The sequence below is a fragment of the Ranitomeya imitator genome, chromosome 6 (genome assembly GCF_032444005.1).
Source record: "Ranitomeya imitator isolate aRanImi1 chromosome 6, aRanImi1.pri, whole genome shotgun sequence".
Classification (NCBI taxonomy): domain Eukaryota; kingdom Metazoa; phylum Chordata; class Amphibia; order Anura; family Dendrobatidae; genus Ranitomeya; species Ranitomeya imitator.
Genome location: NC_091287.1, coordinates 138,734,860 through 138,757,930, shown reverse-complemented (window position 1 = coordinate 138,757,930; position 23,071 = coordinate 138,734,860). Strand labels below are relative to the sequence as shown.

General features: G+C 46.0%; 1 protein-coding gene across 2 annotated transcripts in view; it reads left to right on the top strand.

The window, feature by feature from the left end:
- Positions 1-715: 715 nt before the first annotated feature.
- CDCP1 (CUB domain containing protein 1) overlaps positions 716-23,071 on the top strand; it is a 139,839-nt gene continuing 117,483 nt past the window's right edge. For both annotated transcript variants that reach the window (XM_069730155.1, XM_069730154.1), the window contains exon 1: positions 716-1,032. In XM_069730155.1, the coding sequence (XP_069586256.1) occupies positions 984-1,032 (49 nt within the window). In that variant the 5' untranslated portion in view covers positions 716-983. The remainder of the gene's footprint in view (positions 1,033-23,071) is intronic.

Here is a 23,071-nt window from a genome sequence, read left to right as displayed (position 1 = left end):
TAATCTGAGCAGCACAATTGAATAACATTGGTCCAAGTGCTGCCGTTTTTTTCCACGTTCTGCACTCCGATCGAAAATATGGTTGTGTGCCTCAGAATAGCAAAAAAAAAAAAGCAGATACTGCTAACCAATATCCTGCTGTGTGAACGAGGCTTTAGGGTATGTGCACACGTCAGGATTTCTTGCAGAAATTTTCCTGACAAAAAACGGACATTTCTGCCAGAAATCCGCATGCGTTTTTTTTGCGTTTTTTTTGCGCGTTTTTGACGCGTTTTTGGTGCGTTTTTTCCCAAATGCATAGAACAGCGGGAAAAACGCAGAAAATCCGCAAAATTAATGAACATGCTGCTTTTTTTACCGCAATGCGTTTTTTATCGCGGAAAAAACGCATCATGTGCACAAAACATGCAGAATGCATTCTAAATGATAGGATGAATAATGTATGCGTTTTTAATGAGTTTTTCTAGCGTTTTTACCGCGAAAAAACCTGAATGTGTGCACATAGCCTTCGTGAAAGTGGACAACTTGTGTGGATTGGATGGATTATATAACACAAATCTGTGTTATTTTCTCTGGACACGACGTATAATCTGTGAGAAGTCAATGGCTCAGCTATAAATCCCATATGCTCAAACTGTGGCGGTGACCTGCGGCAGCATTCACTTTACACAGCAGATGTCTGTAACCAGCTTTTACCTGCAAACACCTTGAAGGTAATAAGGAAGCAGTTGGCGGACACGCCTTGTGTACCTGGGAGTGTACAGGTTTAGGTTTCATATGCATTTCCTGTAAGCTGTGGGAGCTAAGGCCAAGGAAGGCAACACTTCACAGTCTGAAATGTGAAGTCTCCCCGAAGCGCTGAAAATGTGTTTATGAAATGAGAATCATCTCAGGATATTGACAGACTTCTATCCACCAGTGTACGTGGAGCTGGAGGACTCGCAGAGGACTGCTGTGGAGGCCTGGACTATTGACACTGGACAATGCTGCTCCTAGGATGGACTCTAGCCCTCCTGCTTCCATCTCTTACAGGTAAGTGTCCACGTGACGATAATTCTACTTCTTTCGTTGATATTTTTGTCCCTAAAATTAACTGTGACAAATGATGTCATCAGTCGGTGTCACGCTCGCTGCAGAAATACATTCAGAGCGACAAAAGTTAGTCATTATGGCTGCAAAATATTCAGCCGTTTTCCTATGGAAATCATTATTGATTACCTTTTATTTCTGCTCATTCTAGCGTCAGTTTTTCTCATATTAGTTATATTTGTGTTTTTCACCATCAAAACTAGTAGCTGTTATAGTCTACGGGGCCGTTCACACGTCTGTGTATTTTCATAGACTGAGTGGTCTGTATAAAATCATGACGGTATGACCGATTTATGGGAATCTTAGATCAAACTCACCAATGCAAGTCTATGGGTCCATGAAAAAAAAAAATCAGACAGCACTTGGATGCCATCCATGTGCTGTTTGTTTTTCACTGATTGCACAAGCTTCTCATAATAAACAGTCTCCATTGCTTTATTTTATTTTTTTTTTAATCAGAAAAAAACTAATGAAAGTCTGATCCATCCCTGAGGGAAAAACAGTTTTTTGTGTAAAAAAAAAAAAAAAAAAAAAAAAAAAATCACTGATGTCTGAATGAGCCCTAATTTTTGCTCTTAAAGCACCACTCTAGAGTTAATTGTTTTTATTTTACTGCTGGAGTAGTATTATTTATGTAAGTTGATTGACCCTAGTATTATAATAATAATAATAATAGTCTTTTTATATAGCGCTAACATATTTCGCAGCGCTTTACAGTTTGCACACATTAACATCGCTGTCCCCAATGGGGCTCATAGTCTAAATTCCCTATCAGTATGTCTTTGGAATGTGGGAGGAAACCGGAGAACCCGGAGGAAACCCACGCAAACACGGAGAGAACATACAAACTCTTTGCAGATGTTGTCCTTGGTGGGGTTTGAACCCAGGACTCCAGCGCTGCAGGGCTGCAGTGCTATCCACTGCGCCACTATATATATATATATATATATATATATATATATATATATATATATATATATATATATATATATATATATATATATATATATATATATATATATATATATATATATATATATATATATATATTATATTGTTAATACTCGCCAGCCACCGTCGTCTTCTGTTATCTGCATCATTCCGAGGTCACTTGTCAATGTAAAGGCTCGTACTCCTCTGCGTTAAAAACGGACGAGTGCAATTCTATAAAAAATCGGAATGCACTTGGACTAATGTTCGTCAATGCTTCAGTGCTCATCTGCAATTGTTTTTCTCAGCTCAGATCGGACTTAACAAAATCTTGCCACATACGAGTGGCTGCGTATATTGGACAAGATTTGCCAATGCAAGTCAATGTGTGTGAGAAAAAAATAGCACAACAAACAGCCCATGCGTGTGCCGTCCAATTTTTATGGACCAATCTCCTACAAAACCTGACATTTCGTTAGCTGAGTACAGTAAATTCACAGCGTGACCCATCAGAATAGATAGAAAGATGTCAGTGACAAATATAATAAGTGCAGTGCGTGTGTAATTTAATGTTCATGTATTTGGCTAATAATTCAATAAATTCAAGAAAAATTTTTTTGTGAGGTCCCTCTACTTTTTCTTAACCAGCTGAGGGACAGCAGACAGTTGAGAGCTGATGCTTATAGTAAGTATGGTAAGGGGGTAATACACATGGAGTTTCCCAGGCTATTAACCCCTTCACCCCCGGAACTTTTTCCGCTTTTTCATTTTCGTTTTTTGCTCCCCTCCTTCCCAGAGCCATAACTTTTTTATTTTTCCGTCAATATGGCCATGTGAGGGCTTATTTTTTGTGGGACGAGATGTACTTTTGAACGATACCATTGGTTTTACCATGCCATGTAACAGAAAATGGGAAAAAAATTCCAAGTGTGATGAAATTGCAAAAAAAGTGCAATCTCACACTGGTTTTTTGTTTGGCTTTTTTGCTAGGTTCACCAAATGCTAAAACTGCCATTATGATTCTCCAGGTCATTACGAGTTCATAGACACCTAACATGTCTAGGTTATTTTTTATCTAAGTGGTGAAAAAAAATTCCAACGTTTGCTTAAAAAAAAAAAAAATTGCGCGATTTTCCAATACCTGTAGCGTCTCCAATTTTCGTGATCTGGCATCAGGTGAGGGCTTATTTTTTGCGTGCCGAGCTGGCGTTTTTAATGATACCATTTTGGTGTAGATACGTTCTTTTGATCGCCCGTTATTGCATTTTAATGCAATGTCGCGGCCACCAAAAAAACATAATTTTGGCGTTTTGATTTTTTTTTCTCACTACGCCATTTAGCGGTCAGGTTAATCCTTTGTTTTTATTGATAGATCGGGCGATTCTGAACGCGGCGATACCAAATATGTGTATGTTTGATTTTTTTTTTAAATTGTTTTATTTTGATTGGGGCGAAAGGGGGGTGATTTGAACTTTTATATATTTTTTTTTTTATTTTTTTAATATTTTTAATCACTTTTTTTTTTTTTTTTTTTTTTATTTTGGCATGCTTCAATAGCCTCCATAGGAGGCTAGAAGCATGCACAACTCGATCGCCTCTGCTACATAGAGGTGATGCACAGATCACCTCTATGTAGCAGAAATGCAGGGTTGCTCTGAACGCCGACCACAGGGTGGCGCTCAAAGCAATCGGCCATCAACAACCATAGAGGTCTCAAGGAGACCTCTGGTTGTTATGGCAATGCACTGCTGACCCCCGATCATGTGACGGGGGTCAGCAGTGCGAGCACTTCCGGCCGAGCGGCCGGGAGCGCTAGTTAAATGCCGCCGTCAGCGCTTGATGGCGGCATTTAACTAGTTAATGGGCGCTGGCGGATCGCGATTCCGCTCGCGCTCATTGCGCGCACATGTCAGCTGTACAAAACAGCTGACATGTCGCGGCTTTGAGGTGGGAGCCCACCTCAAAGCAGGGGATCTGTCAGCTGACGTACTATTCCGTCAGCTGGCAGAAAGGGGTTAATATCAGCTCACAGCTGTGTACTTAGCCTTTACTGGTTATTAAAATGGTTGATTTACCCCCCCCCCCCTTGAAAAAATGTTGTGGGGTCCCCTTATAATTAATTACCAGCAAATGCTAGGCAGACAGCTGCTGGCTGATATTAATAGGCTAGGAAGCCTAAGAACATCAGCTCTCATCTGCCCCAGAAATGGCTTATCCATAAGATGCGCTACATCTGGCGCTTAGCTTCACTCTTACCACTTTCCCTAGTGCGGTGGCAAGTGGGGTAATAGGGTTGTGGTTGATGTCAGCAATTTTATGGCCACGGGTTAGTAATGGAGAGGTGTCTATAAGATGCCCCCATTACTAACCACATAGATCTATTGTAAAAAATACACAGCCGGAATAAATTCATTTAATTAAAGGAAAGACACAGACCCCTTTATTTTAAATAAACACTCTGTCCCCCTTTTTCCCATTTATTACTGTAAAAATAATACTTCTCACCTGTCCACTGAGAATCCCTATGTGATGCTGTCACACAAAGAACCCAAACTCTTCTACATCTGGGTGGTTTGTTGAGCGGTGGCATGATACAAACTAGACAGAACACACTGAGACAGCAGTGTGATTACACTCCTGCAGTGTGCAGCGCTGACGTGAGAAAGGTCAACGGCGTTCAAGGCTCATGAACCCTGAGAAGGTTCCAGAGAAATTACTAGAGTGGGCTGAGCCAGGATAGGACCACCTGTCAAATTTATTTTAATTTGCATCACAAAATTTGCGTAAATTATGCCAGAAATATACGCCAGCCCGTGGTTGGAGTAACATTTATGATAGATTCAAGCGCCAACTGTAAGATGCACCAAAACTCATTAAGAAGAGTGCACCTCGTAATGAATTTGACACGCCTTTGTCTAGCATACCTTTGAAAGTGGCAGTCCTAATGAATTGGGACCTTAGTTTTGCAAAATAAGACTAAAGCCTCATTCAGATGTCAATGTACTTGCTCAAAAAATAAACCGATTTTCAGCAGTATGTCAGCACTCAGTTTTCCTTCGTTAAGTACTTTATTGGAAATCCATGTGCACATATGACATGAAATGCGGTTTTCAATACACTTTTTACATGTTTTGGAATGTCATTCCTTAGGCTAGGTTCACACAGTGTTAAAGGGCCACTGTCACCCCCTCCAGCCGTTATAAACTAAAAGAGCCACCTTGTGCAGCAGTAATGCTGCATTCTAACAAGGTGGCTCTTTCAGTTTTTGGTGCATGTATTCCCAAAATAAAGCGTTTTATTACTTCTCCAAAATACCTGTCTTTCGCCAGGGAGGCAGGTCCTCACCCCCCTGCTTGAAACGCCACACTGCCGTCACTCAAATATTCAGGGGCTCCGGGCGCCGCCCCTCCGCGCTGTTTTCGCATTAAATCCGGCGCCTGCGCTGTGTACTACTGTGTGGGGCGGGCGCAGAGAGCTCTGGCCGTCTGATGTCACAGCCAGGCTATGTTATTCTGTATGGGGCGCTGTGCGGTGCCCACAATACTGTATTGGGCAATATATGGGGCTCATTATTCTGTATGGAGCACTGTGGTGCCCAGAATACTGTATGGAGGACTATACTATCTGATTTATGACCTATTGTAGAATGTACAATAGTTATCACTCATGTAATGTATGGAGGGGACTGTATATGAGATGGGAGCCCTATAGGGGGGGCTGTACTGTATATTGTTTTTTTCTTTTCGCAAGGGTGACAGGAAAAAATGGACACTGAAATTTTTTGTGCAATTTATAGTGAGCATACCGATACCCCATATGTGGGGGAAAATCACTGTTTGGGCACACGGCAGGGCTCAGAAGTGATTTCTTGAATGTATAAAATTTGCTGGAATAATTAGCGGACTCTGTCACGTTTGGAGAGCCTCTGATGTACCTAAACAGTGGAAACTGCCCACAATTGACACCATTTTGGAAAATAGACCCCTCAAGAAATGTCTATAAATGTGTGGAGGGCACCTTGAACTCCCAAGTGCTTCACAGACGTTTATAACACAGAGATGTAAAAATAAAAATCAAATTTTTCCCACAAAAATGTTTATTTTTTATTTTCACAAGGATAGCAGGAGAAAATGGACCCCAAAATATGTTGTGCAATTTCTCCTGAGTACGCCAATACCCCATAAGTGGTCAAACTACTTTTGAGGCACAGTGCAAAGCTCAGAATGGAAGAAGCGTGATATTGGATTTCACATTTTGCAGGAATGGTATGAGTGTGCCATGTCACATTGGCAGAGCCACTGAGGTGCCAGAACAGCAGAACCACCCCTATGTTGCAAACTACACATCTCAATTAATTCACCTAGGCGGGTGCTGTGATCATATTGACACTAAAGGTAGGTCACAGAATTTTATGCCAAAAATATAATTTTATTTTTTACCACCAAAATTTTGTTTTAGCCCCTGGCTTTAAACTTTCACACTGTGAAATGGGTAAAAATGGCACCAAAATTCTGCAGAATGGCTGTACAGTATGGCTTAGCCATATGGCGAGACTCGGGAGGGACATGGCGCCATTTGCCAATAGCACTCCATTTCTCATGAGTCTTGCCATATGGCTAACCTGTACTGATAGACAGGAGGCATCAGAAATGATACCCCTTTCGGGAATTTATCTACAGGTGTAGCAATGATTTTGACTCCAAGGGTGTATTCCAGGAACAAGCAGCAGTGGCTGCTGCTGAGTAGTGTTGAGCGATACCGTCCGATACTTGAAAGTATCGGTATCGGATAGTATCGGCCGATACCCGAAAAATATCGGATATCGCCGATACCGATATCCGATACCAATACAAGTCAATGGGACATCAAGTATCGGAAGGTATTCTCATGGTTCCCAGGGTCTGAAGGAGAGGAAACTCTCCTTCAGGCCCTGGGATCCATAGGGATGTGTAAAATAAAGAATTAAAATAAAAAATATTGATATATTTACCTCTCCGGCGGCCCCTGAACTCAGCGCGGGTAACCGGCAGGCTTCTTTGTTCAAAATCAGCGCTTTTAGGACCTGAGAATCACGTCCCGGCTTCTGATTGGTCGCGGGCCGCCCATGTGACCGCCACGCGACCAATCACAAGCCGCTACGTCTTTGAAAGCCATTAACGCGCTCATTTTTAAAAAATGAGCGCGTTAAGGACCTGCGAATGACGTCGCGGCTTGTGATTGGTCGCGTGGCGGTCACATGGGCGGCCCGCGACCAATCAGAAGCCGGGACGTGATTCTCAGGTCCTAAAAGCGCTGATTTTGAACCACGAAGCCTGCCGGTTACCCGCGCTGAGTCCAGGGGCCGCCGGAGAGGTAAATATATCAATATTTTTTATTTTAATTCTTTATTTATTCAGTCGCCATGACAGCACAACGAGAGAGGGGATCCGCCCTTCAGGCACAGGAAACCTACAGACATAAAAAGGGCGGCACCTCTCTCCCACGTCAGTTTGGTTTCCTGTCCCTGACAGCGGAACCTCTTGCAGACAGGCCCTGACAAGAGGGTCGAAGTAAGAAGACTCCCCACTCCTGGCGGCCCGGTACAGGTAGCGGGGGTCCCCTACCTCGGCCCGTCCAGGGGGCAGGAAGCACCACACGGCAGGGGCACTGCGCGGTGTAGGTGGCAGCAGGAGGAAGCAGCCTCTGATAGGCTAGCTTCTCAGGCAACCGCACATACCTATGGAGGTGCTTGGCTGCTCAGGGTCCCGGGAGTCACGCTGGTCCGGGCGGGGACGCGGCATTGGTCCGGGGGGTTTGCTGGCGTCCTGGTCCGCGTGTCGGCTTGGCGCTGCCGCCGCGTCCTGAAGGGGGCGTGTCCGGATGACGCGGCGGGCGGCGCGGCCGGATGACGCGGCTGGGCATGCGCAGTAGCGTCATCTCCGGCTAATGGCGGCGCCCAGCTGCGGGATCAGTCTGGGCTTCAGGGAGGGGTAGCGCAGCACAGCGGCAGACGGTTTAATGGCCACCTGGGATTCCCTGCTGGCCCCCATCCGGGGGTGGTACCTTGGGGGTATTTAATGCGGCAAGCTGGGATAATCAGAGTTCCTCACCCATTCCATAATGGAGTCGCCAGAAGGAACTACCAGCCAGCAGCAGCAGGAGCCGCAGCAGCTGTCAGATAAGCCTCGTAGAAGCTCCCAGCGTCGGTCTAGTGGCAGTAGCCGCGCTGGTGGAGCTAAGGAGGCACGGATCTCTATACCAAAATCCTCAGCCCGTAAAGATTTGCCGGCTTCGAAGGATCCCCCATCTACGGTACCACTCATTACTGGACGGGGTAAGTGAGCTTCGTGAAAGTCCACTTAGTGATGGTTGTGTTCCCCTTGTCTTTTTTCCTCTATCAGGGGAGGAAAAGTTTGTCCAAAGCCAAACATAGGCAGTGTGCCGAATGTGCAGAGCCGCTTCCAGATGGACATTTGAGGAAGTTATGTAAAATATGTATTCAACGTTTACTGGAGGAGGAGGCGCCTGATCTAACCTCTACAATAAGAGAGATGGTGAGACAGGAAATTAAAGGTGCCGAGAGATCCAAATCTCGGGGGGCAGAAGCTAAAAGGTCATCCCCTTTATCTGAGGTAGATTCGGATTCGGGTGAGCTGAGCTCAGGGTCTCTTCCGTCCACTTCCTCCTCTGAGGATCAGGAGTCTGCTCGAGCCTGTTTGTCCCTAGAAAGGGTTAACCATCTGGTCAAAGCAGTTAACAGCACAATGGGGATAGAAGATACCCAATCGGAATGTTCCATTCAGGATGTTATGTTCAGGGGTATTGAGCGGAAATCCCGAAGAGCCTTTCCAGTAATTGACAAGATCAAATCGTTAATCTCAAAAGAATGGAAGAAACCAGAAAGGAAGGGGTCGCTTCCGCCAGCCTTTAAAAGACGGTATCCCTTTGAAGAAGCGGCTTCGTCCTCATGGGATAAAGTCCCGAAGTTGGATGCGGCAGTCGCTAAGGCATGCAAAAAGTCGTCTCTCCCCTTCGACGACTTGGGAAATTTGAAAGACCCGTTAGATAGGAAAGCCGACATCTTCCTTAACCCCTTTACCCCCAAGGGTGGTTTGCACGTTAATGACCAGGCCAATTTTTACAATTCTGACCACTGTCCCTTTATGAGGTTATAACTCCGAAACGCTTCAACGGATCTTAGCGATTCTGAGATTGTTTTCTTGTAACATATTGTACTTCATGATAGTGCTAAAATTTCTTCGATATAACTTGCGTTTATTTGTGAAAAAAACGGAAATTTGGCGAAAATTTTGAAAATTTCACAATTTTCCAACTTTGAATTTTTATTCTGTTAAACCAGAGAGTTATGTGACACAATATAGTTAATAAATAACATTTCCCACATGTCTACTTTACATCAGCACAATTTTTGAAACAAACTTTTTTTTTTCAAGGAAGTTATAAGGGTTAAAATTTGACCAGCAATTTCTCATTTTTACAACCAAATTTACAAAACCATTTTTTTTAGGGACCACCTCACATTTGAAGTCATTTTGAAGGGTCTATATGGCAGAAAATACCCAAAAGCGACACCATTCTAAAAACTGCACCCCTCAAGGTGCTCAAAACCACATTCAAGAAGTTTATTAACCCTTCAGGTGATTCACAGCAGCAGAAGCAACATGGAAGGAAAAAATTAACATTTTACTTTTTAGTCACAAAAATGATCTTTCAGCAATAATCTTTTTAATTTCCCAAGGGTAAAAAGAGAAAATGGACCTCAAAAGTTGTTGTCCAATTTATCCTGAGTACGCTGATACCCCACATGTGAGGGGGAACCACTTTTTGGGCGCATGGCAGGGCTCAGAAGGAAAGGAGCGCCGTTTGACTTTTTCAAGCTAAATTTGGCTGGAATTGAGATCGGACGCCATGTCGCGTTTGGCGACCCCCTGATGTGCCTAAGCAGTGGAAACCTCCCACAAATGACCCCATTTTGGAAACTAGACCCCCTAAGGAACTTATCTAGATGTGTCATGAGCACTTTTATCCCCCAAGTTATTCACGAAAGTTTATAACGCCCGGGCGTGAAAAAAAAAATTCCTATTTTTTCCACAAACATGATCGTTTAGTCCCCAATTTTTTATTTTCTCAAGGGTAAAAGGAGAAATTGGACCCCAAAAGTTGTTGTCCAATTTGTCCTGAGTACGCTGATACCCCATATGTGGGGGGGGACCACTGTGTGGGCGCATGGCAGGGCTCAGAAGGAAAGGAGCGCCGTTTGACTTTTTCAAGCTAAATTTGGCTGGAATTGAGATCGGACGCCATGTCGCGTTTGGCGACCCCCTGATGTGCCTAAACAGTGGAAACCCCCCACAAATGACCCCATTTTGGAAACTAGACCCCCTAAGGAACTTATCTAGATGTGTCATGAGCACTTTTATCCCCCAAGTGCTTCACGAAAGTTTATAACGCCCGGGCGTGAAAAAAAAAAATCCTATTTTTTCCACAAACATGATCGTTTAGTCCCCAATTTTTTATTTTCTCAAGGGTAAAAGGAGAAATTGGACCCCAAAAGTTGTTGTCCAATTTGTCCTGAGTACGCTGATACCCCATATGTGGGGGGGGACCACTGTTTGGGCGCATGGCAGGGCTCAGAAGGAAAGGAGCGCCGTTTGACTTTTTCAAGCTAACTTTGGCTGGAATTGAGATCGGACGCCATGTCGCGTTTGGCGACCCCCTGATGTGCCTAAACAGTGGAAACCCCCCACAAGTGACCCCATTTTGGAAACTAGACCCCCTAAGGAACTTATCTAGTTGTGTGGTGAGAATTTTGAACCCCCACGTGCTTCACTAAAGTATATAATGCCCAGGCGTGAAAATAAAAAATCCTATTTTTTCCTACAAAAATGATATTTTAGTCCCCAATTTTTAATTTTCCCAAGGGTACCAGGAGAAATTGGACCCCAAAAGTTGTTGTCCAATTTGTCCTGAGTACGCTGATACCCCATATGTGGGGAGGAACTACTGTTTGGGCACACGTTGGGGCTCGAAAGGGAAGTAGTGACGTTTTGGAATGCAGACTTTGATGGAATGTTCTGCTGGCATCATGTTCCATTTGCAGAGCCCCTGATGTGACTAAACAGTAGAAACCCCCCACAAGTGACCCCATTTTGGAAACTGTACCCCCTAAGGAACTTATCTAGTTGTGTGGTGAGAATTTTGAACCCCCACGTGCTTCACTAAACTTTATAATGCCCAGGTGTGAAAATAAAAAATCCTATTTTTTCCCACAAAAATGATATTTTAGTCCCCAATTTTTAATTTTCCCAAGGGTACCAGGAGAAATTGGACCCCAAAAGTTGTTGTCCAATTTGTCCTGAGTACGCTGATACCCCATATGTGGGGAGGAACTACTGTTTGGGCACACGTTGGGGCTCGAAAGGGAAGTAGTGACGTTTTGGAATGCAGACTTTGATGGAATGTTCTGCTGGCATCATGTTCCATTTGCAGAGCCCCTGATGTGACTAAACAGTAGAAACCCCCCACAAGTGACCCCATTTTGGAAACTGTACCCCCTAAGGAACTTATCTAGTTGTGTGGTGAGAATTTTGAACCCCCACGTGCTTCACTAAACTTTATAATGCCCAGGTGTGAAAATAAAAAATCCTATTTTTTCCCACAAAAATGATATTTTAGTCCCCAATTTTTAATTTTCCCAAGGGTACCAGGAGAAATTGGACCCCAAAAGTTGTTGTCCAATTTGTCCTGAGTACGCTGATACCCCATATGTGGGGAGGAACTACTGTTTGGGCACACGTTGGGGCTCGAAAGGGAAGTAGTGACGTTTTGGAATGCAGACTTTGATGGAATGTTCTGCTGGCATCATGTTCCATTTGCAGAGCCCCTGATGTGACTAAACAGTAGAAACCCCCCACAAGTGACCCCATTTTGGAAACTGTACCCCCTAAGGAACTTATCTAGTTGTGTGGTGAGAAATTTGAACCCCCACGTGCTTCACTAAAGTTTATAATGCCCAGGCGTGAAAATAAAAAATCCTATTTTTTCCCACAAAAATGATATTTTAGTCCCCAATTTTTAATTTTCCCAAAGGTAACAGGAGAAATTGGACATCAAAAGTTGTTGTCCAAATTGTCCTGATTACGCTGGTACGCCATATGTGGGAAAAAACTGTTTAGGCACACGTTGGGGCTCGAAAGGGAAGTTGTGACGTTTTGGAATGCAGAAATTGTCTGCGGTCGTCATGTTCCGTTTGCAGAGCCCCTGATGTGCCTAAACAGTAAAAAAAACCCACAAGTGACATCATTTTGGAACCTAGACCCCCCCCAAGGAACTTATCTAGATGTGCCCCCTTTTTGGAACTAATGTACGCTTTCTTGTAAAGTAAATTAGTAGTGCATGGAGGTGTGGTACAATCTGAAGCAATCCTTCATACACAGGCCAGGTTTTTCGGGGCAGGTGTCGCATTGATAAATGGTGTCCTTGCGTATTCCCCTTTTGTAACACACTCGGCACCTTTTTTGCGGCTTACCTTTTCTGCCGGTTGGCGGGACCACCCCCGGAAAATGCTGGCCTGGTACGATACGAGCACCTTCAGTTCCGGAAGTACTGGGGCCCTCTCCTTCCGGAGTACCAAATATCAGGGCCTTAACCACTACCTCCTGGAACTGAAGGTACGACGTATCGGTGTGGCGTGCACATCGTAACAGCAGGAAAGCGTTGAGCATTGCCATTTGTACGATGTGGACGGCCAACTTTTTGTACCACACCTTGGCCTTTCTCAAAGCACTGTATGGTTGGAGGAGTTGATCAGAGAGATCAACCCCCCCCATGCTTTTGTTGTAGCCCAGTACACAGTCCGGTTTGCAGACCTGTGTAGAGGTACCCCGTACAGTGCTGAGGGCTCTGCCATCACCATGTATGGTGGTCAAGAGAAGGACATCCCTCTTGTCCTTGTACTTGACCACCAGCAGGTGGTCGCTACATTGGGCCTTGCTCTCACCTTTTCTGAGCATCTGCCGAAGTAGCGTCTTTGGGAGGCCTCTCTGATTTTTGCGCACAGTACCGCAGGCTGCGGTACCTCGCGCAGAGAGGGATTTGTAGAGTGGGATGCTGGTATAAAAGTTATCAGTATAGAGGTGATAACCTTTATCCAGCAGTGGGTGCACCAAATCCCACACGATCTTCCCACTCACTCCCAGGACAGGAGGACACTCAGGGGGTTCAATCCTGCTGTCCTTCCCTTCATACACTCTAAACCTGTGGATGTACCCTGAGGCACTCTCACACAGCTTGTAGAGTTTGATTCCGTACCTGGCCCTTTTGTTGGGCAGGTATTGACGGAATCCGAGCCGCCCCTTAAAATGGACCAAGGACTCATCCACGCAGATGTCCCTTTTGGGCACGTACACTTCAGAAAACTTTTTGTTGAAGTGTTCGATGACCGGCCGAACTTTGAACAGACGGTCAAAGTTGGGGTCATCTCGTGCGGGACACTGTGCATTATCGGAATAATGCAGGAATTTATGGATGGCCTCAAAACGTCTCCGAACCATGGCCATTCGGAATACTGGAGTGTTATATAAAACATCTACACTCCAATATTGCCGCATTTCTGGCTTCTTCACGATCCCCATGTGGAGGACCAGGCCCCAAAACTGCATCATTTCAACTGCGTCTACAGGAGACCAGTTGGAAAATGATGTACCGGGGTTTTGCTCCAAAAATTGACGAGCATACAAATTAGTTTGCTCCACCATGAGGTTAATAAAATCCTCAGAGAAAAAGACTTTGAAAAAGTCTGTTTCTGTGAGGCCCGTGGTGTCAAACTTGATTCCTGATTCTGCCACAAAATCAGGAATCAGTGGCTCGTAATTTTCGGGGGGCGAGGTCCATGTGGGTTCCGCAGTGGGGAGCGCTGGTTCAGGAGTGGTGGGGGCTGCCTCATCTTCTGTCCTGGGGCGTCTGCGTGGTGGTTCCGCAGGACCCGAGGAGGAAGAGGAGGAGGAGGAGGAAGAGGAGGAGGAGGAGGAAGAGGATGAAGAATCAGAAAAGTGAAGAAAAGTGGGATCCTCTCCCTCGCTATCAGTGTCGGAGGCAAGGAAAGCATATGCCTCCTCCAATGAATAGCGCTGTTGGGACGAACGGGACGAGCGGGACATTTTTGTGTGAATATGGTGATTGGGTGCACTTTATTGATAACTGTATGTGTATGTGTGGGGGGATAGTGATTTGTGCAAACTTATCTGAAAAGAAAATGCTAAAAGGAGAAGAAAAACCTGTAAAAAAAAAAAAAAAGGCAGGCACAAACTCTGATAAGAGAACTGCGTCACTTATCAAAGTTTGGCGGCTGCGGGATGTGTGTACGGAGGTTGCGCAAAAAGGCTGAAGGGAAAAAAGCGAGCGCGAGAGTTGATCGGTGAACTGCGTCACCAATCAACGCTCGGCAGCTGTTAAATGGGCGCACGGAAGGAGGTGCAAAGGGGGGTAAAAAGAGGGGGAAGGGAGATGGGGGTGGAAGTGGGGATTGGGCAGGGATCAGTGATCAAAACGTACGGTTGTAGTCAGGTGGCGCAAAAGGGGGGTGAAAAAAAAAAAGGAAAACGGCAGGCACAAACTCTGATAAGTGAACTGCGTCACTTATCAAACTTTGGCGGCTGCGGAATGTGTGTACGGAGTTGGCGCAACGGGGGTGAGGGAAAAAAAGCGAGCGCGAGCGTTGATCGGTGAACTGCGTCACCAATCAACGTTCGGCGGCTGTTAAATGGGCGCACGGAAGGAGGTGCAAAGGGGGGTAAAAAGAGGGGGAAGGGAGATGGGGGTGGAAGTGGGGATTGGGCAGGGATCAGTGATCAAAACGTACGGTTGTAGTCAGGTGGCGCAAAAGGGGGGTGAAAAAAAAAAAAAGGGAAAACGGCAGGCACAAACTCTGATAAGTGAACTGCGTCACTTATCAAACTTCGGCGGCTGCGGAATGTGTGTACGGAGTTGGCGCAACGGGGGTGAGGGAAAAAAGCGAGCGCGAGCGTTGATCGGTGAACTACGTCACCAATCAACGTTCGGCGGCTGTTAAATGGGCGCACGGAAGGAGGTGCAAAGGGGGGTAAAAAGAGGGGGAAGGGAGATGGGGGTGGAAGTGGGGATTGGGCAGGGATCAGTGATCAAAACGTACGGTTGTAGTCAGGTGGCGCAAAAGGGGGGTGAAAAAAAAAAAAGGAAAACGGCAGGCACAAACTCTGATAAGTGAACTGCGTCACTTATCAAACTTTGGCGGCTGCGGAATGTGTGTACGGAGTTGGCGCAACGGGGGCGAGGGAAAAAAAGCGAGCGCGAGCGTTGATCGGTGAACTGCGTCACCAATCAACGCTCGGCGGCTACTAAATGTGCGCACGGAGGCGGCACAAATGGGGGTGGAGGGGGTAAAAAGAGGGGGAAGGGGGGATTGGGGTGGATGAACGGGGATTGGGGTGGATGAACGGGGATTGGGGTGGATGAACGGGGATTGGGCAGGGATCAGGGATAAAACTTACGTTTAGTTGTCTTCTTTCTTTAGCAGGGATTGTGGTGCTACAGGCTGCTGTGGCACCACAATACCCAGCACGGCAGGGAGATCCAGGCACAAAATCCAGCAGGGAGATCCAGCAGTATGACCGCTCTGTAGGAATCCTCAGCTAGAATGAGGACCCTGCAGAGCGGTCATACACAGGTCAGGCAGGTGACACAGACAGGTCACAGAGCGGTCATGCTGCTGCTGTGACCTGTCATTGGTGGGATCGACCATAACATCGATCCCACCAATCAGAGCTTTCCTGGTGACCTGGCTGTGACCTGCCTAGGATCGGATCTGTTCGCGCCATCCTAGGCAGGTCACAGCCAGGTCACCTGCAGGGCACAGAGCGGTCACAGAGTGATCGCCGCTGCGCCCTGTGATTGGCGCGATCGACGATGACATCGATCGCGCCAATCGGCTCCTGCAGGCCCTGCTGGGCCTGCACTGTGTCCTATCCTAGGATCGGTGCTATTAGAGCACCGATCCACGCAGGTTCCGGCAGGGCACAGCGCGGTAATACCGCGCGGTGCCCTGCGATTGGCGCGATCGGCGATCGCGCCAATCCGGGCTGTTCTTGCCGGTGCCTGGCGTTGCCAGGCACCGGACCTAGGATCGAGTACATCGGTACTCGATCCTAGCCTGTGACCTCATTGTTTCAGCCGCTCCGATTGGCTGAAACAATGAGAATGGCTGTGATTGGCTGTTCAGAATTGAACAGCCAATCACAGCGATCGAGAGGGCGGGTGGGCGGCGACAATGCCCTGGATGCCGAGGCCATCTCCCCCCAGGTGAGATGGCGTCGGAATTTTAATGCGATCACCGCGACTTAAGTCGCGGTATCGCATTAAAGGGCAGGACGTACTATCCCGTCAAGGGTCAGATAGGCCCAGGGCACCTCGACGGGATAGTACGTCCAAGGTCACAGAGGGGTTAAGGGAGCTTGGGAGACTTCAGCAGGGTCTCTGAGGCCAGCCATTGCAGCCACTTGTACCGCTCGATCCTTGATGGTTTGGTTGGGTCACCTCGAAGATCAGCTCAGAGATAAAGTCCCTAGGTCGGAAATATTGTCCTCTATGTCCACAATCCAGGATGCCGCAGCCTTCCTCTCAGATGCTTCAGCAGATTCAGTCAGGTTGGCCGCCAGGTCCTCGGCATTATCCAATGCAGCCAGGAGAGCACTATGGATAAAATGTTGGCCAGGGGACTTACAAGCTAGAACAAAATTATGTAGCATTCCTTGTGAAGGGGCTCACTTGTTCGGACCAGTCCTAGACGAGCTATTGGAAAAAGCAGGGGATAGTAAAAAACGCTTTCCCTTCCTAGGAAGACCCTTCTACAGACGGGACTATAATAGAGGATGGTCCAACCGCAGAAGACCATATAGAGACTCCAACAGAGAATCTACTAGATATGACAACAGCAGAAGAAGGGGTAGAGGATTTATGTTTAATCCTTCACGAGAGGTTAAGAAACCACAATGACTAGCGGACCAGGTGGGGGGTAGGCTTTCGGCCTTCTACCCAGCCTGGGTGCAGATTACAAACAATCCATGGATTCTAGGCATTGTGGAGAAAGGCCTAACCTTAGACTTCCACCATACTCCTCGGGACAAATTTATGTTAACACCTGTTCGTTCCTCCTCTACAGAGCAGTTGGCACTAGAGTCTGAGGTCCGGGAGCTCCAACAGAAGAATGTTCTAGTCAGAGTCCCTGCAGGCGAGGAAGGTAGGGGGTTTTATTCCCCTCTGTTCCTGGTCAAAAAACCTGATGGTTCATATCGCACCATTATTAATTTAAAAGGCCTGAATAATTTTCTGTTCATACCCTCCTTCAAAATGGAGTCGGTCAAGACAGCAATAAAATTACTCTTTCACCACTGTTTTATGGTTGTCTTAGATCTCAAAGACGCCTATTACCATGTACCAATTCATATTGATCATCAGAGATTTCTTAGGGTGGCGGTCTCACTAGCTGGCACAGTAGAACACTTTCAATATCAGGCACTTCCGTTCGGAGTCGCAGTTGCACCCAGGGTGTTCACAAAAATCATGGTGGAGGTTATGGCGCACTTGCATGAACAGGATATATTAATAGTCCCGTACCTGGATGATTTGCTAATTGTGGGTCATTCTGAGTCGCATTGCTCAGACCAACTACAGAAAGTTATGGATGCGTTACACAAATTGGGCTGGATGATCAATATAAAAAAATCGCGCCTTCAGCCCCTAAAAGTACAAGAATTCCTGGGATATGTTATAGACTCTAGTCAGCAGGAATGTCGCCTGCCGGACACAAAAGTTGCGAAGATTAAGCATTTGGTCACCAGGGCAATAAATAATCCCTTAGTATCAGTCAGGGGTGCGATGTCAATCTTGGGCTCTCTTACGTCCTGCATCCCGGCAGTTCTCTGGGCACAGTTCCACACGAGGGCTTTACAGTGGGACGTGTTACACAATTCCCGTCGCCTAAATGCTCACCTCGACAGTAAATTCACACTTTCTGCGGAGACTGTACATTCGCTTGGTTGGTGGACTCACACTTCGAATTTACACAGGGGGGTCCCTTGGATAAATCACATATCTAGGGTGCTGACTACGGACGCTAGCCCCAAAGGGTGGGGGGCTCACTTAGGGGAGGATTGGGTTCAGGGACTATGGTCTCTGTCTGAACAGGACTCTTCCTCCAACTTGAAAGAACTGTTGGCAGTAAAACATGCCTTAAATAGATTCCTTGTACCCCTACAGGGTCGACACGTCAGGCTTTTGTCAGACATTCGGGTAACTGTGGCCTACATTAATCATCAAGGTGGCACGCGATCCAGTACATTGATGGAGGTCGCAAATCATATCTTTCAGGTGGCCGAAGTACATCTTCTCTCCCTGACGGCGCTTCATATAAAAGGAAGTATCAACACCAAAGCCGACTATCTAAGCCGCAACATGCTCAGACAGGGGGAGTGGTCGTTAAATCCAGCCATTTTCAGTCAGATCATCCAGTTATGGGGTTGTCCGGAGATAGACCTTTTTGCCAACAGAGGGAACAAAAAATTACATCAATTCTGCTCCCTAAATCCAAAAGACAACCCATACGCTGTGGACGCTCTGCTGATATCTTGGCACTTCAGGCTCGCGTATGCTTTTCCCCCTCTAAATCTAATTCCCCTAGTCCTGAGGAAGATTCGGGAGGACAAGGCCCGGGTAATCTTGGTAGCTCCATTTTGGCCCAAGAGGGCTTGGTTTCCTTGGCTGAGAAAGATGTCTGTCTGCCAACCATGGATTCTTCCAGAGCTACCAGATCTGCTCTCCCAGGGACCAATCCTCCATCCTCAAGTAGCCAACTTACACCTAGCGGCATGGAACTTGAGAGGTCCTTACTGAGGGGGAAAGGATTCTCTCAGAATCTGGTTAATACTCTCCTTAAAAGTAGAAAACCATCTACAACGGGCATTTATGTGAGAGTATGGAGAAAATTTTTATCTTTTTCAGGGGCTCAAATTGACCAAGAACCATGTATTAACCAGGTTCTTGAATTTTTACAAAAAGGCCTGGAAATGGGCTTGGCCACAAGTACTCTTAGAGTTCAGGTGTCAGCGCTGGGAGCGTTATATAATCTTAATTTAGCCAGTAATCACTGGATTGCTAGATTCTTTAAAGCAGTCACCAGGTCTAGACCAATTATTAAACAAAGGTTAGTCCCATGGGACCTGAATTTGGTACTCTCAGCCCTGACGCAAGCCCCATTCGAGCCCATTGATACTATTCCTGTGAAGATCCTGTCAATCAAAACAGCCCTGTTAGTTGCTCTCACATCTGCTAGGAGGGTTAGTGATCTGCAGGCACTCTCCAGACATCCACCATACATGCAAGTTAGGGAGGATAGGGTCATATTAAAACCCGATCCCCTATATCTGCCTAAAGTTGCGTCTAAATTTCACAGGGTTCAGGAGGTAGTCCTTCCCTCCTTTTGCTCCAATCCTACTAACGATAAAGAACGTAAATTCCATTGCTTAGATGTGAGGAGATGCCTCCTTAGATATATTACAGTTTCAGATTCCTGGAAAAAAGATAACTCTTTATTTGTAGCCTATCAAGGGGTAAGGAAAGGTCTTAGAGTATCTAAAAACACTCTAGCCAGATGGATTAGGGAGGCAATCTCTCTCGCTTATACCGCAGGTGGCAACGAAGTTCCAGATGGTATAAAGGCACACTCCACGCGAGCCATGGCATCTTCCTGGGCGGAGAGGTCAGAAGTGTCAATCGAAGACATATGTAAGGCGGCCACGTGGTCTTCCCCTTCTACCTTTCTTAGACATTACAGATTAGATCTGGGTAGTTCCTCAGACCTTACGTTTGGGAGAAGAGTGCTAGAAGCTATTATCCCCCCCTAAATCTTTCGTCTCTGAAAGTCTCTCGTTGTGCTGTCATGGCGACTGAATAAATACGTACGCTACTCACCTGGTAGCAGTGTTTTTTCAGGAGCCATGACAGCACCCTTAGATTCCCTACCCTATATTTTTGGATGATGCAACACCCTGTTAATCTTGAGTTAAAGTTTATGTTCACTTGCATAATAAAAAGTATTCATGTATATACTGCATCTGTGTTATTAACCAAGGTGGTCCTCTCATGCTCTGGAAACAACTGACGTGGGAGAGAGGTGCCGCCCTTTTTATGTCTGTAGGTTTCCTGTCCCTGAAGGGCGGATCCCCTCTCTCGTTGTGCTGTCATGGCTCCTGAAAAAACACTGCTACCAGGTGAGTAGCGTACGTATTTTACACATCTCTATGTATCCGATACCGATACCACAAAAGTATCGGATCTCGGTATCGGAATTCCGATACCGCAAGTATCGGCTGATACCCGATACTTGCGGTATCGGAATGCTCAACACTACTGCTGAGTAAAAATTGCAATCTGCCGTTGTAGTGACTAGTACATTGTACTGCCCATACATTGTGCCCAGCCCCCTCCTAGCTACAGAAATGCCAAACATGTGGACACTAACTGGGGTTTAGGCACACTGGAGCTCAGAAGGGAGGGGGCATTTGGATTTGGGAGCACAGAATTTGCTGAATTTCTTTTGGGGGGTGAGTGCCATTCCGCTTTTCCAGAGCCTCTTTGCTACCAGTAACATGGAAGCCTCTGTGCACGCAAAATCGGCAGGACGTATTCATACAACCAAGAACGTTATGTACCAGGCAACCTGAACGTATGGATACGTCTAAGGTCGTAAAGGGGTTTAAGCATGAGACACAAAAAAGAGAAAAAACGCAGCGTTAAATACGCAATAAAGAATGCAGATGAAAAAAATGAACACACAAATGCTATGAAAAAATGCATGTAACCGAATTATCAAAAAAGCACAAAAAGATTACCGTGGGAATGTTGCCTAACTGTCCACACAATAGATGATTGCTAGGACTCCTGTTATGAACAGGTAATTCAGAACCACAATGGACATTGAAGTTTAGAGCACACAAAGTGACCTGACAATAACCAAAAACAAAGGACGAGCTCTGAGACGTGGGAACTCTGCTGACCGCAATCCCTAATCCCAACACACCACACTAGAGGTAGCCGTGGATTGTGCCTAACGCTCCCTATGCAACTCGGCACAGCCTGAGAAACTAACTAGCCCTGAAGATAGAAAAATAAGCCTACCTTGCCTCAGAGTCTTGGGCGAACTGAAGACCGCGCTCACGAGGTAGATTTTAGGTTTTTTATTGAAGCCTACCTTGCCTCAGAGAAATTCCCCAAAGGAAAAGGCAGCCCCCCACATATAATGACTGTGAGTAAGATGAAAATACAAACACAGAGATGAAATAGATTTGGCAAAGTGAGGCCCGACTTACTGAATAGACCGAGGATAGGAAAGATAGCTTTGCGGTCAACACAAAAACCTACAAACAACCACGCAGAGGGGCAAAAAGACCCTCCGCACCGACTAACGGTACGGAGGTGCTCCCTCTGCGTCTCAGAGCTTCCAGCAAGCAAGAAAAACCAATAAAGCAAGCTGGACAGAAAAAATAGCAAGCAAAAATAACACAAGCAAAACTTAGCTTATGCAGGATAAACAGGCCACAGGAACGATCCAGGAGGAAGCAAGACCAATACTAGAACATTGACTGGAGGCCAGGATCAAAGCACCAGGTGGAGTTAAATAGAGCAGCACCTAACGACTTAACCTCATCACCTGAGGAAGGAAACTCAGAAGCCGCAGTACCACTCTCATCCACCAAAGGAAGCTCACAGACAGAACCAGCCGAAGTACCACTCTCGACCACAGGAGGGAGCTTGGCCACAGAATTCACAACAGACTCCCCCCCCCCCCCCCCCCCCCCCCCTACCCTCTCCCAATCCCGAGAATAAGGCTCCAAACTGCCCCATTTCAGTGAAATGATGCCACAGGTGCATCTTCTATGAGATTCCACCTATTGGATTCCCACACCTATCTTTAGAATAGAACCCTCACCACTGGAAATGGAGAGCTGACAATCCTGCTCGGCTATTTTCAGAACTTCTTCAATAGAAGTGAATAGATAGAGCCACACATAGCCATAAGGTGGGGGCCCTATTCTCAATACAGGTGCTGGCCCCAGAGGGGGCACTGTTATCTGGCATACATTAATGACATATTGTTGATATACCATAAATGTCACAGATGGGATTACCCCTTTAGCAATTGTGGTGGGGTTCAGCTCATACGAGTGTCTTCTCTGAAGCTGTAAAGTTGTCTGATCGCATAAGCGGTTTCTGTATGTACAGTAGTAAGGCCTCACCCAAGGTGATTCACAGTTTGGCACAAGAGTGCATTTTTTTTTTGTCAAGATAAAATAATGGGTAAATTTACCCAGTGGTGGGAAAATAGCTGATATTTTAATTGTGCACTGGCTATTTATTTGCTGGTTTGTGTACTTACTGAGTGCTAAGGCACATTTAGAGGAGCCAATAATGGAGAATGCTCGTTTACTGATAAGCTTGTGTAAACATATCAGCAACCAACCGATGAATGAATAAAACGCTCTCATTAGGCGAGTGATTGGCTTGTTAATGCCAGTAGTAAAGGGGTTACTTTGTGTTTTTTGGCTATAGGGCTAAGAACTCACCAGCAGGTAGTTGCTAACTGCCAGCCTGTTCTGCCCTGCAGCGATCTCTGCCAGCTCAGAGTGTTCACGTACTGCTCCTGCCAGCGATTCTCCCATTTACGCTAATGTCACAAACAGATGTCCCTAACAAACAGGTAATCCCTGCATGTGTTGCTACTGCAAGACATGCAGCCATGACGATTCAAGAATTTTTTTTTTTTCTAGCTCGCGGAAAATACTCGATTACGACACGAGCATGCTCAGATAACCCCTTGTGCGTAGAATTCTGACCAGCAAATCTAAACTGGCCATTAAACATCCATCGTCTTGTATCTATCAAATGGCCAAGGCTACCTTTCTAAATGTGCCCTAAGCTTCCATTTGCATATTATGCAAATTTATTTTTTTTCTCTTTTACAATC